The sequence below is a fragment of the Pseudophryne corroboree genome, chromosome 2 (assembly GCF_028390025.1).
Source record: "Pseudophryne corroboree isolate aPseCor3 chromosome 2, aPseCor3.hap2, whole genome shotgun sequence".
NCBI classification, from domain to species: domain Eukaryota; kingdom Metazoa; phylum Chordata; class Amphibia; order Anura; family Myobatrachidae; genus Pseudophryne; species Pseudophryne corroboree.
This window is the reverse complement of record NC_086445.1, coordinates 394,025,713-394,046,709: the sequence shown is the minus strand read 5'-3', so window position 1 is coordinate 394,046,709 and position 20,997 is coordinate 394,025,713. Positions and strand designations below refer to the sequence as shown.

Genomic DNA, 20,997 nt, shown 5'->3' with positions numbered 1-20,997 from the left:
GGATGCACTACAGGGGAGCTCTCCTGAGTTTCTCTGAAAAATAGTTTTGTTAGGTTTTTTATTTTCAGGGAGCACTGCTGGCAACAGGCTCCCTGCATTGTGGGACCGAGGAGAGAGAAGCAGACCTACTTAAATGATAGGCTCTGCTTCTTAGGCTACTGGACACCATTAGCTCCAGAGGGTCGGAACACAGGTCTCACCCTCGCCGTTCGTCCCGGAGCCGCGCCGCCGTCCTCACAGAGCCGGAAGATAGAAGCCAGGTGAGTATTAAGAAGAAAGAAGACTTCAAAGGCGGCTGAAGACTTCAGATCTTCTCTGAGGTAACGCTGCGCGCCATTGCTCCCACACAGACACACACAGCGGGCACTGAAGGGTGCATGGCGCAGGGGGGGGCGCCCTGGGCAGCAATTATAAACCTCTTGGGACTGGCTAATAGTATATATATATATATATATATATGTTGCGGAGGCACTATATTACAGAATCCCCCGCCAGTATAGTAAATTTAAGCGGGACCGAAGCCCGCGGCTGAGGGGGCGGAGCTTGATCCTCCAGCACTAACCAGCGCCATTTTCTCCACAGCACACTGCAGAGAAGCTGGCTCCCCGGACTCTCCCCTGCTGAACACGGTGACAGAGGACAAAAGAGAGGGGGGCACTTTTTATTGGCGCAGTGAGTGTATATTTATATATTTATATAAAAGCGCTGTTTGGTCTGGGAATTTGGTTTCCAGTGTCAGTTGGCGCTCAGTGTGTGCTGGCATACTCTCTCTCTGTCTCCAAAGGGCCTTATTGGGTAACTGTCTCCATATAGATATATCCCTGAGTGTGTGGGGTGTCGGTACGCATGTGTCGGCATGTCTGAAGCGGAAGGCTCATCTAAGGAGGAGGTGGAGCAGATTGTGGTGTCTCCGTCGGCAACACCGACACATGATTGGATGGATATGCTGAATGTTTTAAATGCAAATGTGTCTTTATTACATCAGAGGTTGGACAAAGCAGAGTCCAGGGATAGAACAGGGAGTCACTCCATGGCTTTGGCTGTATCACAGGGCCCTTCAGGGTCTCAGAAACGTCCCCTGTCCCAAGTAGCAGACACTGATACCGACACGGATTCTGATTCCAGTGTCGACTACGATGATGCGAGGTTGCACCCAAGGGTGGCCAAAAGTATTCATTATATGATTATTGCAATAAAGGATGTATTACATATCACTGATGACCCCTCTGTCCCTGATAAGAGGGTACACATGTTTAAGGAAAAGAAACCTGAGGTAACTTTTCCCCCATCTCATGAGCTGAACGAGTTATTTGAAAAGGCTTGGGAAACTCCAGACAAGAAACTGCAGATTCCCAAAAGAATTCTTATGGTGTATCCTTTCCCTGCACAGGACAGTTTACGGTGGGAATCCTCACCCAGGGTGGACAAGGCGTTAACGCGCTTGTCCAAAAAGGTGGCGCTGCCGTCTCCAGACACGGCGGCCCTCAAGGATCCTGCTGATCGCAGGCAGGAAACTACCTTAAAATCTATTTATACACATACGCGGGCCTTGCTCAGACCGGCAATAGCGTCGGCTTGGGTTTGTAGCGCTGTTGCTGCTTGGACGGATACCTTGTCAGCTGACATTGATACCCTGGATAGGGATACCATATTATTGACCTTAGGTCACATTAAAGACGCAGTCTTATATATGAGACGCTCAGAGAGACGTTGGGCTACTAGGTTCGAGAGCCAACTCCATGGCGATTTCTGCTAGGCGAGCCCTGTGGACCCGCCAATGGACGGGTGATGCCGACTCAAAGAAGCATATGGAAGTTTTGCCTTACAAAGGTGAGGATTTATTTGGGGAAGGTCTCGCGGACCTGGTTTCCACAGCTACCGCGGGCAAATCTACTTTTTTACCTTATGTTCCCCCACAACAAAAGAAAACGCTGCAATATCAGATGCAGTCCTTTCGGTCACATAAGTCCAGAAAAGGTCGGGGCTCTTCCTTCCTCGCCAGAGGTAAGGGAAGAGGGAAAAAGCAGTCTGCTACGGCAAGTTCCCAGGAGCAGAAGTCCTCCCCAGCTTCTACTAAATCCATCGCATGACGCTGGGGCTCCACTGAGGGAGTCTGCGCCGGTGGGGGCACGTCTTCTACTCTTCAGCCACGTCTGGGTTCAGTCAGACGTGGATCCTTGGGCAATGGAAATTGTATCCCAAGTCTACAAGCTAGACTTCGAAGACATGCCTCTTTGCTGGTTTTTCAATTCGGCTCTACCGGCTTCTCCCCCAGAGAGGGAGATAGTTTTAGCTGCAATTCAAAAACTGTGTCAACAACAAGTGGTTGTCGAGGTTCCCCTAGCTCAACGGGGGAGAGGGTTCTATTCACCCCTATTTGTGGTCCCGAAACCGGATGGCTCGGTCAGACCCATTCTAAATTTAAAGTCCCTAAACCTGTACTTGAAAAAGTTCAAATTCAAGATGGAATCACTCCGGGCAGTTATCTCCAGCCTGGAGGGGGGGGGGGTGAATTTATGGTGTCACTGGACATAAAGGACGCATACCTTCATGTACCCATATATCCACCTCATCAGGCGTACCTGAGATTCGCTGTACAGGACTGTCATTACCAGTTTCAGACGTTGCCATTTGGGCTTTCCACGGCCCCGAAGATTTTCACCAAGGTAATGGCGGAAATGATGGTGCTCCTGCGCAGGCAGGGAGTCACAATTATCCCGTTCTTGGACGATCTCCTGATAAAGGCGAGATCGAGAGATCAGTTGCTGAAAAGCGTGTCGCACTCCTTGGGAGTGCTGCAGCAACATGGCTGGATTCTGAATCTACCAAAGTCACAGTTGGTTCCAACAACTCTGCTATCGTTCTTAGGCATGATTCTGGACACAGAACAATAGAGGTTTTTTCTCCAATGGAAAAAGCCCAGGAACTCCAGAACATGGTCAGAGACCTGTTAAAACCGAACAGAGTGTCAGTCCATCAATGCACTCGAGTACTAGGAAAGATGGTGGCGACCTACGAGGCCATCCCCTTCGGCAGGTTTCATGTGAAGATGTTTCAGTGGGACCTTCTGGACAAGTGGTCCGGGTCCCATCTTCAAATTCATCAGAAGATAAGCCTGTCCCCCAGGGCCAGGGTGTTTCTCCTATGGTGGCTGCAGAGTGCTCACCTTCTTCTAGAGGGTCGCTGGTTCGGCATTCAAGACTGGGTTCTGGTAACCACGGACGCGAGCCTCCGAGGATGGGGAGCAGTCACACAAGGAAGACATTTTCAGGGGATATGTTCAAGCCAGGAGGCTTGTCCACACATCAACGTACTGGAATTAAGGGCCATTTACAACGGCCTACGTCAAGCGGAGAATCTTCTTCGCGACCTACCGGTTCTGATTCAATCAGACAACGTCACAGCTGTGGCTCATGTAAACCGCCAAGGCGGAACAAGGAGCAGAGTGGCAATGGCGGAAGCCACCAGGATTCTGCGCTGGGCGGAAAATCACGTAAGCGCTTTGGCAGCAGTCTTCCGGGAGTGGACAACTGGGAAGCAGACTTCCTCAGCAGACACTATCTCCATCCAGGAGAGTGGGGACTTCATCAAGAAGTTTTTGCAGAGATAACAAGTCAGTGGGGACTTCCTCAAATAGATATGATGGCGTCACGCCTCAACAAGAAGCTTCGGAGGTATTATGCCAGGTCAAGGGACCCTCAGGCAGTAGCTGTGGACGCCCTGGTGACACCATGGGTGTTTCAGTCGGTCTGTGTGTTCCCTCCTCTTCCACTCATCTCAAAGATATTTAAAATCATAAGACGGAAAAGAGTGCAGACAATACTCATTGTTCCAGATTGGCCTTGAAGGGCCTGGTATTCCGATCTTCAGGAAATGCTCACGGAAGATCCGTGGCCTTTTTCCCTCAGGGAGGACCTGTTGCAACAGGGGCCCTGCGTGTTCCAAGACTTACCGCGGTTACGTTTGACGGCATGGCGGTTGAACGTCGAATCTTAGCTGGGAAAGGCATTCCGGAAGAAGTCATCCCTACTCTGATGAAGGCTAGAAAGGAGGTGACGGCGAAACATTATCACCGTATCTGGAGAAAGTATGTATCTTGGTGTAAAGCCAAGAATGCTCCTACGGAAGTTTTCCATCTGGGCTGTTTTCTCCACTTTCTACAGACAGGAGTGGCTATGGAATCACCAAAACTATATGCATTCACAATTAAAAAACAATCCTATGGGTCTCTATATATAAGAGATCAAACTATAACCGATGGACATCACAGTATTACAAAGCTATTTATGTCTTTGTAATACTTAGTTGCAACACAGCTGTGCACAGTGAATACAATTTTAAAAGTAACAGATGCACCTTATTATACAGCAACAATTATATCAATAGCTCATATGGGTAGTTATATAATTCTTCTCCCCCAATGTGCATCAATAAACAATCAACAGCCTTTCGATGTAAAAGACAACCCCTCGGGGGTTATATATTTAGTATAAAACAGTCCCAGACATATCTAGAGAGATATATATTGATAGCTTAAATCCTTCCGCTGGGATAGTAGTAAAGAACAAGTTGTTAGCACTTTCACTGGAGATTAAGCCCTCTGCATTTATAAATGGAACAATAAACTCTGCCAATAAATTAATCTCCTTACCGGGAGTGCTCAAAACCGGATATTTGGGATAGTCTCTCACGGCGTCCCCGTGTATAATTATAGCAGAGTATATAATTCGGCTCCTTTAATATTAATTCACGTTCTCCCCAGTGTCAGTAATACTCATCATTTAGGCTGTATGATGATTATGATCAACTGTATCTCACCACTAGTATCCGCGGCTACGCCTCCTGCCAGGCGTTGGACTCTGTCCTGTATATCACTCTGCCGCTTCACTGCCGTTGATGATCAGGCGACCACCTCACGATACCCGGCAGAATAGTAACGGCGGCTATGCCTCCCGTCTGATGTTAGCCTCCGTTCTTTACAGCACCTTGCTGCCGTTAGAGATCTTGTTGGTCCGCCTCCCGCTGTTCCGATCACATTACCAGCGTTTAGCTGTGGTGGTTTAATTAGCCCTCAGGGCCGGCGGCTTCACTCTCAGCTGGGCTAACGGTAGCGGGTCCGCTTGTATTATCAGGAACGTTACCCGTATTATGTGCTTGTGTGCCGTTTCTGGATACTATTGTCCACGCTGTTTAGGAGTAACTCTTGACGCGTTTCTCAGCCAAATAACAGCGGCTGTTTCCTCTTTCTTCTGAGGAAATAGCCGTTACTATTCTGCCGGGTATCGTGAGGTGGTCGCCTGATCATCAACGGCAGTGAAGCGGCAGAGTGATATACAGGACAGAGTTTAACGCCTGGCAGGAGGCGTAGCCGCGGATACTAGTGGTGAGATACAGTTGATCATAATCATCATACAGCCTAAATGATGAGTATTACTGACACTGGGGAGAACGTGAATTAATATTAAAGGAGCCGAATTATATATTCTGCTATAATTATACACGGGGACGCCCGTGAGAGACTATCCCAAATATCCGGTTTTGAGCACTCCCGGGAAGGAGATTAATTTACTGGCAGAGTTTATTGTTCCATTTATAAATGCAGAGGGCTTAATCTCCAGTGAAAGTGCTAACAACTTGTTCTTTACTACTATCCCAGCGGGAGGATTTAAGCTATCAATATATATCTCTCTAGATATGTCTGGGACTGTGTTTTACTAAATATATAACCCCCGAGGGGTTGTCTTTTACATCGAAAGGCTGTTGATTGTTTATTGATGCACATTGTGGGAGAAGAATTATATAACTACCCATATGAGCTATTGATATAATTGTTGCTGTATAATAAGGTGCATCTGTTACTTTTAAAATTGTATTCACTGTGCACAGCTGTGTTGCAACTAAGTATTACAAAGACATAAATAGCTTTGGAATACTGTGATGTCCATCGGTTATAGTTGGATCTCTTATATATAGAGACCCATAGGATTGGTTTTTAATTGTGAATGCATATAGTTTTGGTGATTCAATATTTTAAATAAAAGATTCCTTAAAACTGGACAGCGCTTTCAATAAATTTTCTTTGTTTAGTCTCTATTAAAAATATTGGGAATCAACACCCCAAGTATTTGAGAGCAGCAGTTCGTTTTAAGAGGAATTAAAATTAAATTAATGGTAAAAGTTCTGTGGAAACTGGATAACTGACACACACAATTTAGCCTAGCTCTTATATTTTGGTATTCAGGAGTGGATATGGGCCTAAAATTAGGCTCCATGAAGGTACAGGTTTCGGCCCTATCAATTTTCTTTGAGAAGGAATTGGCTTCTCTCCCAGAAGTCCAGACTTTTGTTAAGGGAGTGCTGCACATACAGCCTCCTTTTGTGCCTCCAGTGTCACCATGGGACCTTAACATGGTGTTACAGTTCCTAAAATCTCACTGGTTTGAACCTCTTCAAACGGTTGAATTGAAATTTCTCACTTGGAAGGTGGTCATGTTGTTGGCCTTGGCATCTGCAAGGCAGGTGTCTGAATTGGCGGCTTTGTCTCACAAAAGCCCCTATCTGATTTTCCATGTGGATAGGGCAGAATTAAGGACTCAATTTTTGCCTAAAGTGGTTTCATATGAACCAACCTATTGTGGTACCTGTGGCTACGAAGGACTTGGAGGATTCTAAGTCCCTTGATGTAGTCAGGGCTTTGAAAATATATGTAGCCAGGACGGCTCGAGTTAGGAAAACAGAGGCACTGTTTGTCCTGTATGCAGCCAACAAGGTTGGCGCTCCTGCTTCTAAGCAGACTATTGCTCGTTGGATCTGTAACACGATTCAGCAAGCTCATTCTACGGCTGGATTGCCGTTACCAAATTCGGTAAAGGCCCATTCCACTAGGAAGGTGGGCTCTTCTTGGGCGGCTGCCCGAGGCGTCTCGGCATTACAGCTTTGCCGAGCGGCGACTTGTTCGGGTTCAAACACTTTTGCTAAATTCTACAAGTTTGATACCTTGGCTGAGGAGGACCTCATGTTTGCTCAATCGGTGCTGCAGAGTCATCCACACTCTCCTGCCCGGTCTGGAGCTTTGGTATAATCCCCATGGTACTTACGGAGTCCCCAGCATCCTCTAGGACGAAGGAGAAAATAAGATTTTAAACCTAACGGTAAATCTTTTTTCTCCTAGTTCGTAGAGGATGCTGGGCACCCGTCACAGTGCGGACATGTTTCTGCAAGGCAAGTATATAGTTATTGCTTACATAAGGGTTATGTTACAGTTATGATCAGTCGTTGGCTGATGCTGTTTTGTTCATACTGTTAACTGGTTGCGTATATTCCATGTTATACGGTGTGGATGGTGTGGGCTGGTATGAATCTTGCCCTTAGATTTAACAAAAATCCTTTCCTCGTACTGTCCGTCTCCTCTGGGCACAGTTTCTCTAACTGAGGTCTGGAGGAGGGGCATAGAGGGAGGAGCCAGTGCACACCCATCTAAAGTTCTTTATAGTGCCCATGTCTCCTGCGAAGGCCGTCTATACCCCATGGTCCTTACGGAGTCCCCAGCATCCTCTACGGGCTAGGAGAAAAAGATTTACCGGTAGGTTTAAAATCTTATTTTTTGTTCTTTTAGTATTTTTTTTTTCCTATTTTTCTTTAAAATCTCTGTTCCTATTTAGCAAGTTGCATTTATAGCCAGTGCACTGTGATGGTGCAGTTCCCCTCCGTGTGTCTCACACTAACAAAGTGTGCGTGGTTTTGACTGAGATGCATTTGCATTCTCCCTGGTTGCAGGATCAATGTGCAGGCAATGGTAGTATTCCAGTGCATTGGCTGACAGCATGGGTGGTAACAGCATTCGTAGCAAAATCTTCCAAACAGTAGTTATTTACAGAAACATAAGTCAGTATAAATATTATGAATAGCCTTGTGGTTTTTTTTTCTTTCCCCTTTTGGTATTCTATTACAAGAAAACTTACCACGTTATTTGTAATGGACAACTTGTAGCCCACCTTACTATAACCTTGCTTAGTACTGTCAATCAAATAAATTTTGTTTTGTGAAATTGCAGATGCTCAGTTCTTGGTGTGTTGCCCTGGGGTGCAAATAACCGTTTGATATGTGAATGCTTTTAATTCATTGTTACAAAATGTATTATTGTTCACCAATAACAGTTTAGTTTTAGGCAAATATGCGTGGCGGCACTTTTCGTGTTTTGGTTATGGATCCCCGCTTGTGTTTTGTATCTGGATTGCTTTTGCAAAAAAAACCACCCTTTCGTGTTTTGGTTTTGGATCTGGATGATTTAAAAAACAAACAAACATAAAAACAGCTAAAATTACAGAATTTGGGGGTAATTTTGATCTTGCGGTATATTATTAACCTCAATAAAATTAACTTCCACTCATTTCCAGTCTATTCTGAACACCTCATACCTCACAATTATTACTTTTAGGCCAAAAAGTTGCACCAAGGTTGCTGTATGACTAAGCTAAGCGACACAAGTGTGCTGCACAAACACCTGGCTCATCTAGGAGTGGCACTGCAGTGTCAGACAGAATGGTAGATTTACAAAATAGGCCCCAAACAGCACATGATGCAAAGAAGAAAAAGAGGTGCACCGAGGTTGCTGTATGACTAAGCTAAGCGACACAAATGTGCGGCACAAACAACATGGGAATTTTCCCAGATGTAATACACGCACAATATTGGTGGCACAAGAGAGCGTACCCCTAAACCACACACACACACACACACACGGCAAAGCCTGTAAAATTTATTTGGATAATAACCTTTTTATTTGGAGCTATTATAATAATATGCAGCACAGGCGAGCGTACCTCTACACCACACAGGGCAAACCCTGTAAAAATAATTTGGATAATAATATACGGCGCTGCTCCTGGACTAATACGGCGCTGCCCCACTGCACTGGACTTGTACGGCAGCACAGGGACATCACCACTGTACTGGACTGGACTTATACACCGGCACTGGACATATGGCAGCAGAGGACACCACCACTGTGACTGGACTGATGCAGCATAAGACACTACACTGGACTGAGCAGCACTGGAATCGCCGCCCCACTTTCCCTCCCGCACAGACACTAAGGACGGAGACATGTCCTCTCTCTGCACTCTCCAATGCCGGAGTGAAAATGGTGTAGACGCGCGGCTCCTTATATGGAATCCAAAACCCGAGAGAGTCCGACAGCGGGGGGATGATGTTTTGCCTCGTTCTGGTTCCTGAGTCTGGCGGAAAAACCCGAGCTGGGCTCGGGTAGTTAAGACCGGTAGGGTTCGGTTCTCAGGGAACCGATCCTGCTCATCTCTAGTTTTAGGGTGGTTGCACCTAACTTCTCAAATGCGCTCCTGTAATCTTCCAATCCAGCAGGTGTTGTGATGTCTTAAGGTGCGTACACACCGGCTGCTATATCGCTGCCCCGTCAGCCAGTGTTTACCATATGCCTGTGAACAGACATGGCCTTCGTTCACAGACATATTACGTGGGCCTTGCACCACACACAATGACCAATAGATCTATGTATATATTGGTGTGTCGTTCTATGTGTACAGGCAGTCAACTGTCCGCCCGTATACCTCCTGCACCAGCTGGTGGTGAATGACGTCTCAACTGGGCAGGGGCATGTTACTGCCGGCCCAGTTTGTGTTTGTGGACCTGCTGATATAACTATAGGCGGATCAGGCAGATTGTGTATGCACAACACACTGCGCAATCCGCTTATAGATATCTCTGTAGATCTATTGATCTGCACATATATTTATCAGTGTGTACTCACCTTTACAGTGTTGAGTAGAAGATATTCAGATGAATAAGGTGCTCACAGGTTAAGGTATTTTAACAACTCTTCCAGCAGTTTAAAATAAATAAAAATAAAATTTAAAGAAAGAAAAACCCACCTGAGCAGGTGTGGAAACTGCTGAAACATATAGGGTTCAGTACATGTAATGGGGGAGAGCATTGCCCTGCTACACCTATACTCCCAACCCCCACCAGCTCATCAAGATTACAACTGAACTGCTCAGAAATAACATCCATAGAGGAGGAACAATAGAACTAGAACATTTGCATTATGAAGAACAGAACCGTGCCCCTGGACATTCTATGTATTTTATGGTGAAGCACAGCAGTGTGAATTTTATTCAGGATGTACAATTGAGACATTGGGCTTTCTCCCAGGCATTCGGGGCATCCAGTGTCCTCAACTTTTTCACGTTTCTAATGTCAAACTCTTGTTTACTCAAATAAAACAATATGTATTGATGTCTTGTGTGAGTTTGTTTGTTAGTAATGAACTTATTGCACCCATGTGATGTACTTCAAATCCTGTTTGTGACCACTAAAAAATCTTATTTTCTATGTCTGGGTTAATCAGGGTGCCTTTTTAATTGGATGATGGTAACATTCCAATTATTGTAGATATGTGAGGTGCCCATGAGCCTGCAGCACCAGACAGTGGGGCAACAGTAGGAGATCCATAAAACTGGAACATACTGTACAAGGTATAGACAAAAAGACAGACTGTCCTGATATGAAAGAGCTTACTTTCTAATTGGACGAGGTCATAGCTAGCAGTAATTATTTCTTTGACACTTTGCAACTTGAATCCTGCCTTGTACCAGAAAAGAACATTTTGTTACGAGAAAAGGTATTTGAAGTTTTGTTATGGGTAGCTGCAGATAACAAACAGGAAACTCAACCTTAAAATTCAGTATTTGCAACCTTGTACTGTTCTACTTGTTTAGAACTAAAAAGGGTTATTTCAAAGACTAGCCCAGCTTCTTCTTTACAGAAGCTTTTTAGTTAAGTACCCAATCTGATTTTAGATGTATTTAAGAGTCTCTAAAACACGTTGTTAATGCATTTAATCTCTATTACTTTATAACAGTCATGTGCATCCTCATATGCACCCTCCTAAGCCACGTCACAGTCTGAAATTTATCCCCACGTCACAGTCTGAAATTTATCCTCACATAAAACCTTGTGTGTGTACTTGGTCTTGCAATACAATCTTTTTGCTGAACTGTTAAATTATCAAATGTGTGTGGTGTTAATTGCTCTAGCGCTATCAGATGTGGTTTGCTGAACCAGTCTGTTCATCAATGGATAATCCCAAAACATTGTAACATCACAACTCTCCCTTGTGCATGCGCTGAATTTCTTACTGCTCTCACATTAGCATGTCATGTATGCGAAAGCATTCATATGTTCACTTGGCAGTAACGCAAGTCGTCAAATTTAGAGGTGATTGTGGGCGGCAGTAGTGCCCTCTGGCTGTTTTGCACTGTGATCAGTCAGAGTGTGCCCATTTATTTCTGTGGGGATGACTAGTTCTGAGCCTGTCAATTGCAGCGAGATCCTGTAGGGACAAGTTGATGTTTTTTTTTTGCCAAGACGTTCTACTTAAGGTGTGTACACACGGTGAGATCCTTGCTATGCCCGATTTTCACTTTGCGATTTCCCCTGAACTCCCCGGAGCCCAGCACCACCGATTTTGACTAACTTTTCTTGAGCTATGGACTATGGGGTATATGCAATTGCGGTCGAATTCCCGAAATTGTCGAATTTCGGGTCATTTTCGACCAAAAAAAAAATTCGCCTATGCAATTCAGTGCTTTCCGACCAAAAAACGGACTTTCAAAATTCGACTTTTTGAAATTCGAATTTTTGCAAATTCGACTTTTCTGCAATGATACAAGTGCTGCAATTCGACCAAAGCATATTCAATTCAAGTTTGGAAATTCGACAGCAGTGCTTTTAGACAGCAAATTCGTCTTTTTCAATCCGCCACACTTTGGAGGGTGAAAACAATAAAAAAAATTTTAAACATGTTTTTTTTGGTGTTTTTTTTTTTAGGAATAGCATATCTATTTATATTAGAAGGGATTAGGTACTTTTTTTTTTTTTTTGGGGAGGCACAAATATTATTTATATTTTTTTTTAAATATTTTTTTATTTTTTTTATTTTTTATTGCTGGGACGGAAATCCTTAAAAAAAATGGCGTGGGGTCCCCCCTCCAAAGCATAACCAGCCTCGGGCTCTTCGAGCTGGTCCTGGTTCTAAAAATGCGGGGAAAAAATTGACAGGGGATCCCCCGTATTTTTAAAACCAGCACCGGGCTCTGCGCCTGGTGCTGGTGCCAAAAATACGGGGGACAAAACGAGCAGGGGTCCCCCGTATTTTTAACACCAGCATCGGGCTCCACTAGCTGGACAGATAATGCCACAGCCGGGGGTCACTTTTATGCCGTGCCCTGCGGCCGTGGCATTAAATATCCAACTAGTCACCCCTGGCCGGGGTACCCTGGGGGAGTGGGGACCCCTTCAATCAAGGCCCCCCCCAGCCACCCAAGGGCCAGGGGTGAAGCCCGAGGCTGTCCCCCCCCCCATCCAATGGGCTGCGGATGGGGGGGCTGATAGCCTTTTGTGATAATAAAAAGAATATTGTTTTTTCCAGCAGTACTACATGTCCCAGCAAGCCTCCCCCGCAAGCTGGTACTTGGAGAACCACAAGTACCAGCATGCGGGAGAAAAACGGGCCCGCTGGTACCTGTAGTACTACTGGGGAAAAAATACCCAAATAAAAACAGGACACACACACCGTCGACAGTAAAACTTTATTTCATACGTCGACACACACATACTTACCTATGTTCACACGCCGACATCGGTCCTCTTCTCCATGTAGAATCCACGGATACCTGAAAAGAAAAGTTCAATATACTCACCTCAGCCATGGTCCAGAGATACATCCACGTACTTGGCAAAAAAACAAAGCGAACACCCGCTCCATGCCGGACTGAAAGGAGTCCCATGCTGACACATGAGACCCCTTTCCACGAATGAGACCTGTCAGTGACAGCTGTCACATAAAGGTCTCTAAAGCCAATCAGGAAGCGCAACTTCGTTGCGCTCACCTGATTGGCTGTGCGCTGTCTGAACTCAGACAGCGCATCGCACAGCTCCGTCCATTATATTCAATGGTGGGAACTTAGCGGCTAGCGGTGAGGTCACCCGCCGGTCAGCCGCTGACCGCGGGTTAACCCCCCCGCTACCCGCAAAGTTCCCACCATTGAAAGTAATGGAGCGGCTTTGCGATGCGCTTTCACAGCACAGACAGCGCACAGCCAATCAGGTGAGCGCCACGGAAGTAGCGCTTCCTGATTGGCTGAAGGGACTTCAGTGACAGGAGTCACGTGATGTCCCGGCATTCGGGAGAAAGGGGTCTGATGTGAAAGCATGGGACCCCTTTCTTAGTCCGGTGGATCGGTGTTCGTTTTTTTTTTTTGCCAAGTACGTGGATTATCTCTGGACCTGGATTTACCTCTGGACGCTGGAAGGTGAGTATAATTTTTTCACAGGTACTTCGGATCGTCGAAGACCGTGGCAGTCGGCGTGTCAACATAGGTAATTATGTGTGTGTCGGTAGTGTGTAATAAAGTTTTACTATCAAGGTGTGTGTGTACTGTTTTTATTTGGGTATTTTTTTTCCAGTAGTACTACAGGTACCAGCGGGCCCGTTTTTCTCCCGCATGCTGGTACTTGTGGTTCTCCAAGTACCAGCTTGCGGGGGAGGCTTGCTGGGACTTGTAGTACTACTGGAAAAAACAATATCTTTTTATTATCACAAAAGGCTATCAGCCCCCCCATCCGCAGCCCATTGGATGGGGGGGGGGGCAGCCTCGGGCTTCACCCCTGGCCCTTGGGTGGCTGGGGGGGGGGGACCCCTTGATTGTAGGGGTCCCCACTCCCCCAGGGTACCCCGGCCAGGGGTGACTAGTTGGATATTTAATGCCACGGCCGCAGGGCACGGCATAAAAGTGACCCCCGACTGTGGCATTATCTGTCCAGCTAGTGGAGCCCGATGCTGGTGTTAAAAATACGGGGGACCCCTACTCTTTTTGTCCCCCGTATTTTTGGCACCAGCACCAGGCGCAGAGCCCGGTGCTGGTTTTAAAAATACGGGGGATCCCTGCCCAATTTTTCCCCTGCATTTTTAGAACCAGGACCAGCTCGAAGAGCCCGAGGCTGGTTATGCTTTGGAGGGGGGACCCCACGCCATTTTTTTTTCTCGGTTTTTCCCCGTTTTTTCCCGTTTTTTAAAATCGCGGCAAAATCCGCCAAATCGGCCGATTTTCGTCCGCGATTCTGGCGAACCCGTTTTTCATTGAATATGGTGAATTCCGGCAGCCACCTGCCGGAATTCACCTGGCGAATTGAGTCGAATTAAAAAACGGCGAAAAATTGCCGCGATTCGCCGTGAATTGCATATACCCCTATGTGTGCTTACGATTTTGGCTTATGTGAGATTTTGGCTTATGTGAGATGTAATTGACATGTGAGATGAACTAGATAGTACACCGATCTAGCAAGGACTGACTTGCCCACACAGTCTATATTTTCCTGCGATGCCGACCCCGCGGGAGTGCGCATCAGGATCGAATCAGGATCGCAAGCGGCATAACACCTTGCGATTTGCACTAACTTTTCTTGCGATTTTGACTATATAGTCAAAATCTAAAGAAAATATCTCACCGTGTGTACACACCATTAGACTAAAGAGGGACATTATTGGTGGATTAATGTAAATGTCATATGTTTAAACGAGGGAAGTCTGAGTCTTTATTTTCCAATACATTTTTAAAATATTTACTTTGTATCTGAGCAGTGTTTCTATTTATTGTTATACAGGTGTACTGCAGGTCCCAACAGGTCATTAATGTCCATTTAAATTTGGGCATGACTGATTTTGTTTGGAATTTTGACTAATATTAACCATTTTATTATTCTACACCCACCGTCTGGGAGTGTATAAAAAGCCCTAGTTCACTTGGCATGGGGCTAGTTATTCCTAGAGGTAGTGGACCCACATCTTTTCTATGGGCCTGAACTTCCTAAGAAATGCAGCCCCATTATAACCAGCTTAGTGTCACCAGACTTTTATCGTGCTGGTTATACATTGGTGATAACACACCAGAATATAGATGTTTGGGTTTAATACACACTGCTAGTAGTTTGGTATCTCAGCCAGCAATTTTGATGCCAGATTTGCTGCAGTATATCATTCACTCACGTAGATCGATTGACTTAAAGCAGAACTCTGTTCTCTTACAATACAACCCAGACCTCAGGCAGGATAGTGCAGTAATTGTACATATGCATTCTGTTGAACTCTTAATGCGTTCTGCTGGGTGGTATATATGGCATCCGGACTATAGATCTCCACTAAAAAGGTCAACAGTCAGCAGGTCTACCACTAATAGTAGACGTGTATTAGGTCGACAGGGTCAAAAGTTCGACATGACAATGGTTGACACGCATGGTAGACACAAGTTTTGTATTTTTTTTCCAACTATTTCGTACTTTACCATCCATGTGGACTACAATTGGGAATAGTAACCTTTGCCGAGCGCAGCAAGTCACCTTGCCCGGAGCATGGAGAGCCAGGCGAGGCGACGCAGTACACTACTGGGGCTTGTTTGTGGCAGAAAGTGTCAACCCCCCACCCCCACCCCCAAATAAATAAAAAAAATTGCCTACCTTTTTTATGTGTCGACCTTTTGACTCTGTTTAGAACTGTTGATTGTAAACCTTCTTAGTGTAGATCTGCTAATAAACACCTGGGGGTAAATTTACCAAGGTGGGAGATTTTTAGAACTGGTGATGTTGCCCATAGCAACCAATCAGATTGTACCTATTACCTTCTAGAAGCAGCTAGACAAATGTTATGTAGAATCTGATTGGTTGCTATGGGTAACATCACCAGTTCTAAAAAACTCCCACCTTAGTAAATTTGCTATATATATATATATATATATATATATATATATAATTATATAATTCTACACACAATACCCCATAATGGCAACTTAAATTTTTTTTTTTTTGAGATTTTTGCAAATTTATTAAAAATAACAAAACTAAGAAATCACATGTACATAAGTATTCACAGCCTTTGCTTAATACTTTGTTGATGCACCTTTGGCAGCAAATACAGCCTCAAGTGTTTTTGAATATGCTGCCATAAGCTTGGCACACCTATCATTGGGCAGTTTCGCCCATTCCTCTTTGCAGTACCTCTCAAGCTCCATCAGGTTGGATGGAGGCTCCAGAGATGTTCAATCAGATTCAAGTCTGCTCTGGCTGAGCCACTCAAGTACATTCAGAGTTGTCCTGAAGCCACTCCTTTGGTATATCTTGGCTGTGTGCTTAGGGTCATTGTCCTGCTGAAAGATGTACCGTCGCCCCAGTCTGAAGTCAAGAGCGCTCTGGAGCAGGTTTTTATCCAGTATGTCTCTGTACATTGCTGCATTCATCTCTCCCTCTATCCTGACTAGTCTCCGCTGAAAAACATCCCCATAGCATGATGCTGCCACCACCATGCTTCACTGTAGGGATGGTATTGGCCTAGTGATGAGCGATGCCTTTTTTCCTCCATACATGACGCCTGGCATTCACGCCAAAGAGTTTAATCTTTGTCTCATCAGACCAGAGAATTTTGTTTCTCATGGTCTGAGAGTCCTTCGGGTGTATTTTGACAAACTCCAGGAGGGCTGCCATGTGCTTTTTTTTATTAAGGAGTAGCTTCCGTCTGGCCACTCTACCATACAGGCCTGATTGGTGGATTGCTACAGAAATGGTTGTCCTTCTGGAAGGTTCTCCTCTCTCCTCAGAGGAATGCTGTAGCTCTGACCGAGTGGCCATCGGGTTCTTGGTCACCTCCCTGACTAGGGCCCTTCTCCCACAATCGCTCAGTTTAAACAGCAGGCAAGCTCTAGGAAGAGTCCTGGTGGTTCCGAACTTCTTCCTTCTTTATGGATGATGGAGGTCACTGTGCTCATTGGGACCTTCAAAGCAGCAGATATTATCTGTGCCTCGAGACATTCCTGTGTTTGAGGTCTACAGACAATTCCCTTGACTTCATGCTTGGTTTGTGCTCAAGTCATGCACTGTCAAGTGTGGGACCTTATATGGATAGGTGTGTGTCTTTCCAAATCATGTCCAATCAACTGCATTTACCACAGGTGAACTTCAATTAAGCTGTATGAACATCTCAAGGAGTTGGAAACAGGATGCACCGGAGCTCAATTTTGAGCTTCATAGTAAAATCTTTGAATACTTATGTACATGTGATTTCTCAGATTTGTTTTTAACAAATTTGCAAAGATCTCAAAAACTTTTTTACGTTGTCAATATGGGGTATTGTGTGTAGAATTTTGAGAGACTGCAATTAGTTTTTGATTCATGTTCAGAAAACCTGTGTGCAATTCTAAGTTAAATGAGCTTCCCGAAAGAATGGAAAACACTTCAGAATCTTATCAGACCCTCAACGCTGACTCCCTGTACCTCACCTGGCACTAGTGGACTCTGTGTGTTGTGTACTTTCTGCCTGCCCAGTCCATTTTGCCCTCACCTTCCGTGGTCCTGTTCACTGTATTTACCATGATTTTTTGTTAACCATGATCCTCCTCCCACTGTATGTGATGGCGGCATGTTGTCTGCTGAATTTGCTGTTCAATGGTTTTTACCTTGTACTTCCGTTCCCACGGTATGCTGTACCTCCACTAGTTGTGCACCCTGCCCGCAGCAACCTACACAGTGTGCCTTTAAATTACTGCTTCAGGTAGTTCTTCCGTGGGCAGTATGAACTTCACCTCGGGTCCTTGTATGTCTTATTTCCCACAGTCGATCCTTCTTAGTGCGCCTAACATGGCTACCTCACTTGGTACAGTTGTTGATGCGATGAAAAATATATGAACCTCATGGTTATTTTGGAACACTACTAGTGCTAGGACGCTGCAATCACCCATTTTGTGGCATCTCCTTTAGGTGTGGCCTACTCCCATGCAGGGTAATCCTACGTAGTTTGCCCACGATGACTGCTTGGTACTTTTTGTGGGTGGAATATAAAACCTGTGGAAGTTATTACCCAAAATGTCTGCGCAGTTCTGCATTGTGTGTTGTGCTCTCTAAGTTTTAATGTTTAATCATTTCTGTGTGGTTTTCTACTTGAAGTAATTCTACACCCTTTGTATTATGTACCATGTTTTTGATGTCTGTAAGGTGACCGAATCTTGTCAAGAAAATCGCTATATAAATAAAATGTATTATAATTATGAATTAACCATATGCAGCCATGGTCTGTATTAATTGGAGTGAATGGAGTCCTGTTTACAGCAATGAAAATGCACATGCTCCGTTAAAAAGGCTGAAATGCAATATTCACTGCTAAGAAAAACAAAGTTTTATACCCTATAGTAAAACATCTACAAACCTGTTAGAAAGAATAGTACAATAGCTTACTGTTAATTTAATGTAATGATTTTGTCTCACTGAATTTTTGTCACAAACTTCTGACCCTGAAATAAATGCTTATATGTTTGATAAATACAACACATATTCAGAAAATGTTCAGTTTGCTTGGCATTTTCCCATAATAAATGATTTGTTAAAAGCAATTAATTATTAAAATGGTGTATAACTTTAACACTGGAAGTCTAACTGCCGCTTATGTTTATTTGCAGACTGAGACAACAATTGGCCTCAGTTCATATCAGCAGAAAAGGTGAGTTGTTTGCTCTCTGTATCTGTCCCTCCCTTTTGGAATTCCTGGAATTGTTCTGAATAGAAACAAATACACCATGCTATAGAGAACAGAGCCCAGTGGCTGTATCACGCTGCTGTAAAACTATTGATTTGATAGCTCAAGGCACCTGTGCAGCTTCCTTTGTGGTACGAGAAGCATAACCCATTCATTGCAATAGAATCATTAATGGAGCATATTATACCCTCTTCTAATCCCTTAAGATACATTTATTTTTTCTAGTTTATCATCATAGGGGTATATTCAATTAAAGTCGGATTCATTCCGACATTCATTTGTCAGAATGGATCCGACGAGGGCTATTCAATGAATAGCCAAATCCGAAAGGATTTGTCCGTTCCTGACCATCTCAATCCGACTTTAAAAAAAGTCGGATTGAGATGAGAGAACTGAGAGGAGGAGACAGGAGAGAGCAGCGGCTACAGCACAGCATAGCAGGAGGTTGGGGCACCGCCGCCAGACCTCATGGCAGCATCCAACCGGCTTCAGTAAGTGGGACCTCACTTGCTGGAGCTGGGTGGACGCTGCCGTGAGCTGCGGCAGTGCCCCATCCTCCTGCTATGCTGTGCTGTAGCCGCTGCCCTCCCCGTTTCCCTGCTGCTCGCCCCCGTCTCCTCCTCTCAGCTCCCTAATATCAATCCGACTTTTTTTAAAGTCTTATTGAGATGGTCGTAATCGGGGCCAAGACCTGTCGGGTTTGGCCCCGTTTCCGACAGAAGCACGCGGATAGGCAACTAGTCCAACGATCCACCTGTTTTCAGACAAATCGTGAATTGCCGACTTGTTGATAAAAAAACAGCCCCTAATGAATAGGTGGGAATCCCTACCGTCCTAAATCTGTTGGAAGCTGCCGTCTTTCCGACACTTATTGATTATACCCCATAAACACAGTTTACTTTTCACAGCAAATACACTGACTCCTCATTATTGAGTTCCTCTTAAGGCCACTGGCATTACAGTGGTATGGTGATATTAGAAACTGTAGTTTATAGTGTCAGTTCCAGTGTTTTTATTTCAGCGCAAAACATCTGTATTCATTACTGTTGCTTGAGACTTGAGACCACATTGCAGGCAATATTGCTGGAGCTTTAGTAGTTACAATTATAATTGCCATTGAATACAGAATACATTTTTTTGCTTTTGATCTCCTGGGGCTACATTTACTAAGAATTGTGTTTGGCTGAGTTCGCATTCTCAGGTGTGTTTAGACTTTAGTTTGCCTTTAGTAGACTTAAGGGAGTGTTGCAGCGAATCGAACTTCAAAACACAGGTGAAATCACAAATAGGCTCAAATACACCATCGGCCAAATTCAGAAGTACTTCCCATAGGAAACCACAGTACACTGAAATGTACCAAGTTTTGTGTGTAAAGTTCAAATTATTTCTAATAAATATTTAAAGTGCCAGCGTTAATATATGCTGCGGACGCAAGACGCATCCTATTACCATATACGATAAAAGTGCGTTGTACGTCGCAAACACTACATCCCTTAAGAGAAAGCAAGCAATCGCACACATTGTAGGCTGAGGTCCAACGCTCAGATATATATATTTGATATTAAAAGGGTATGCATACAATATAACACATGTACAGTATATAATTCAGTTATAACATATAGTTACAGAGTTACAATTACATAAGACGCAGATAGTTACATAAGGATCAGTTACAGCCAGCATACTTCACCCTGTCCTTCAATGCACAGTCCTCTCCATCTTTGAATCTGCACCAACAACAACTAACAGAGCTTCCTGGGTGAGGGGTAATACCTATATACTGTGTATTGGGGGAGGTACGTGTCTGGGGCTGAGTCTTCTATTATTGGTCCAGAGGAGGGAGGTCTCATTCATGATGTGTTATTGGTCAGTTCATATGCAAGCAACGTCCAGTTTGATGATGCAATTATAGTGGTTAGCCACTGGATTCTTTCTGCACACATGCTGTCTTTCAGGAAATCCTTTGTTTACTTTAGATATATATATATATATATATATATATATATATATATATGTGTGTGTGTGTATGTATATATATTTCTCTGACGTCCTAGTGGATGCTGGGAACTCCGTAAGGACTATGGGGATTAGCGGCTCCGCAGGAGACTGGGCACATCTAAAGAAAGCTTTAGGACTACCTGGTGTGCACTGGCTCCTCCCCCTATGACCCTCCTCCAAGCCTCAGTTAGATTTTTGTGCCCGACCGAGCAGGGTGCAATCTAGGAGGCTCTCCTGAGCTTCTTAGAAAAAGTTAGTTTTAGGTTTTTTATTTTCAGTGAGACCTGCTGGCAACAGGCTCACTGCATCGAGGGACTAAGGGGAGAAGAAGCGAACCTGCCTGCTTGCAGCCAGCTTGGGCTTCTTAGGCTACTGGACACCATTAGCTCCAG

General features: G+C 44.6%; 1 protein-coding gene across 5 annotated transcripts in view; it reads left to right on the top strand.

The window, feature by feature from the left end:
* Positions 1–20,997, top strand: part of TMEM131 (transmembrane protein 131) — a 554,400-nt gene that overhangs the window by 155,778 nt on the left and 377,625 nt on the right. For all 5 annotated transcript variants that reach the window (XM_063953320.1, XM_063953322.1, XM_063953321.1 and 2 more), the window contains exon 3: positions 18,531–18,571. In XM_063953320.1, the coding sequence (XP_063809390.1) occupies positions 18,531–18,571 (41 nt within the window). The remainder of the gene's footprint in view (positions 1–18,530; positions 18,572–20,997) is intronic.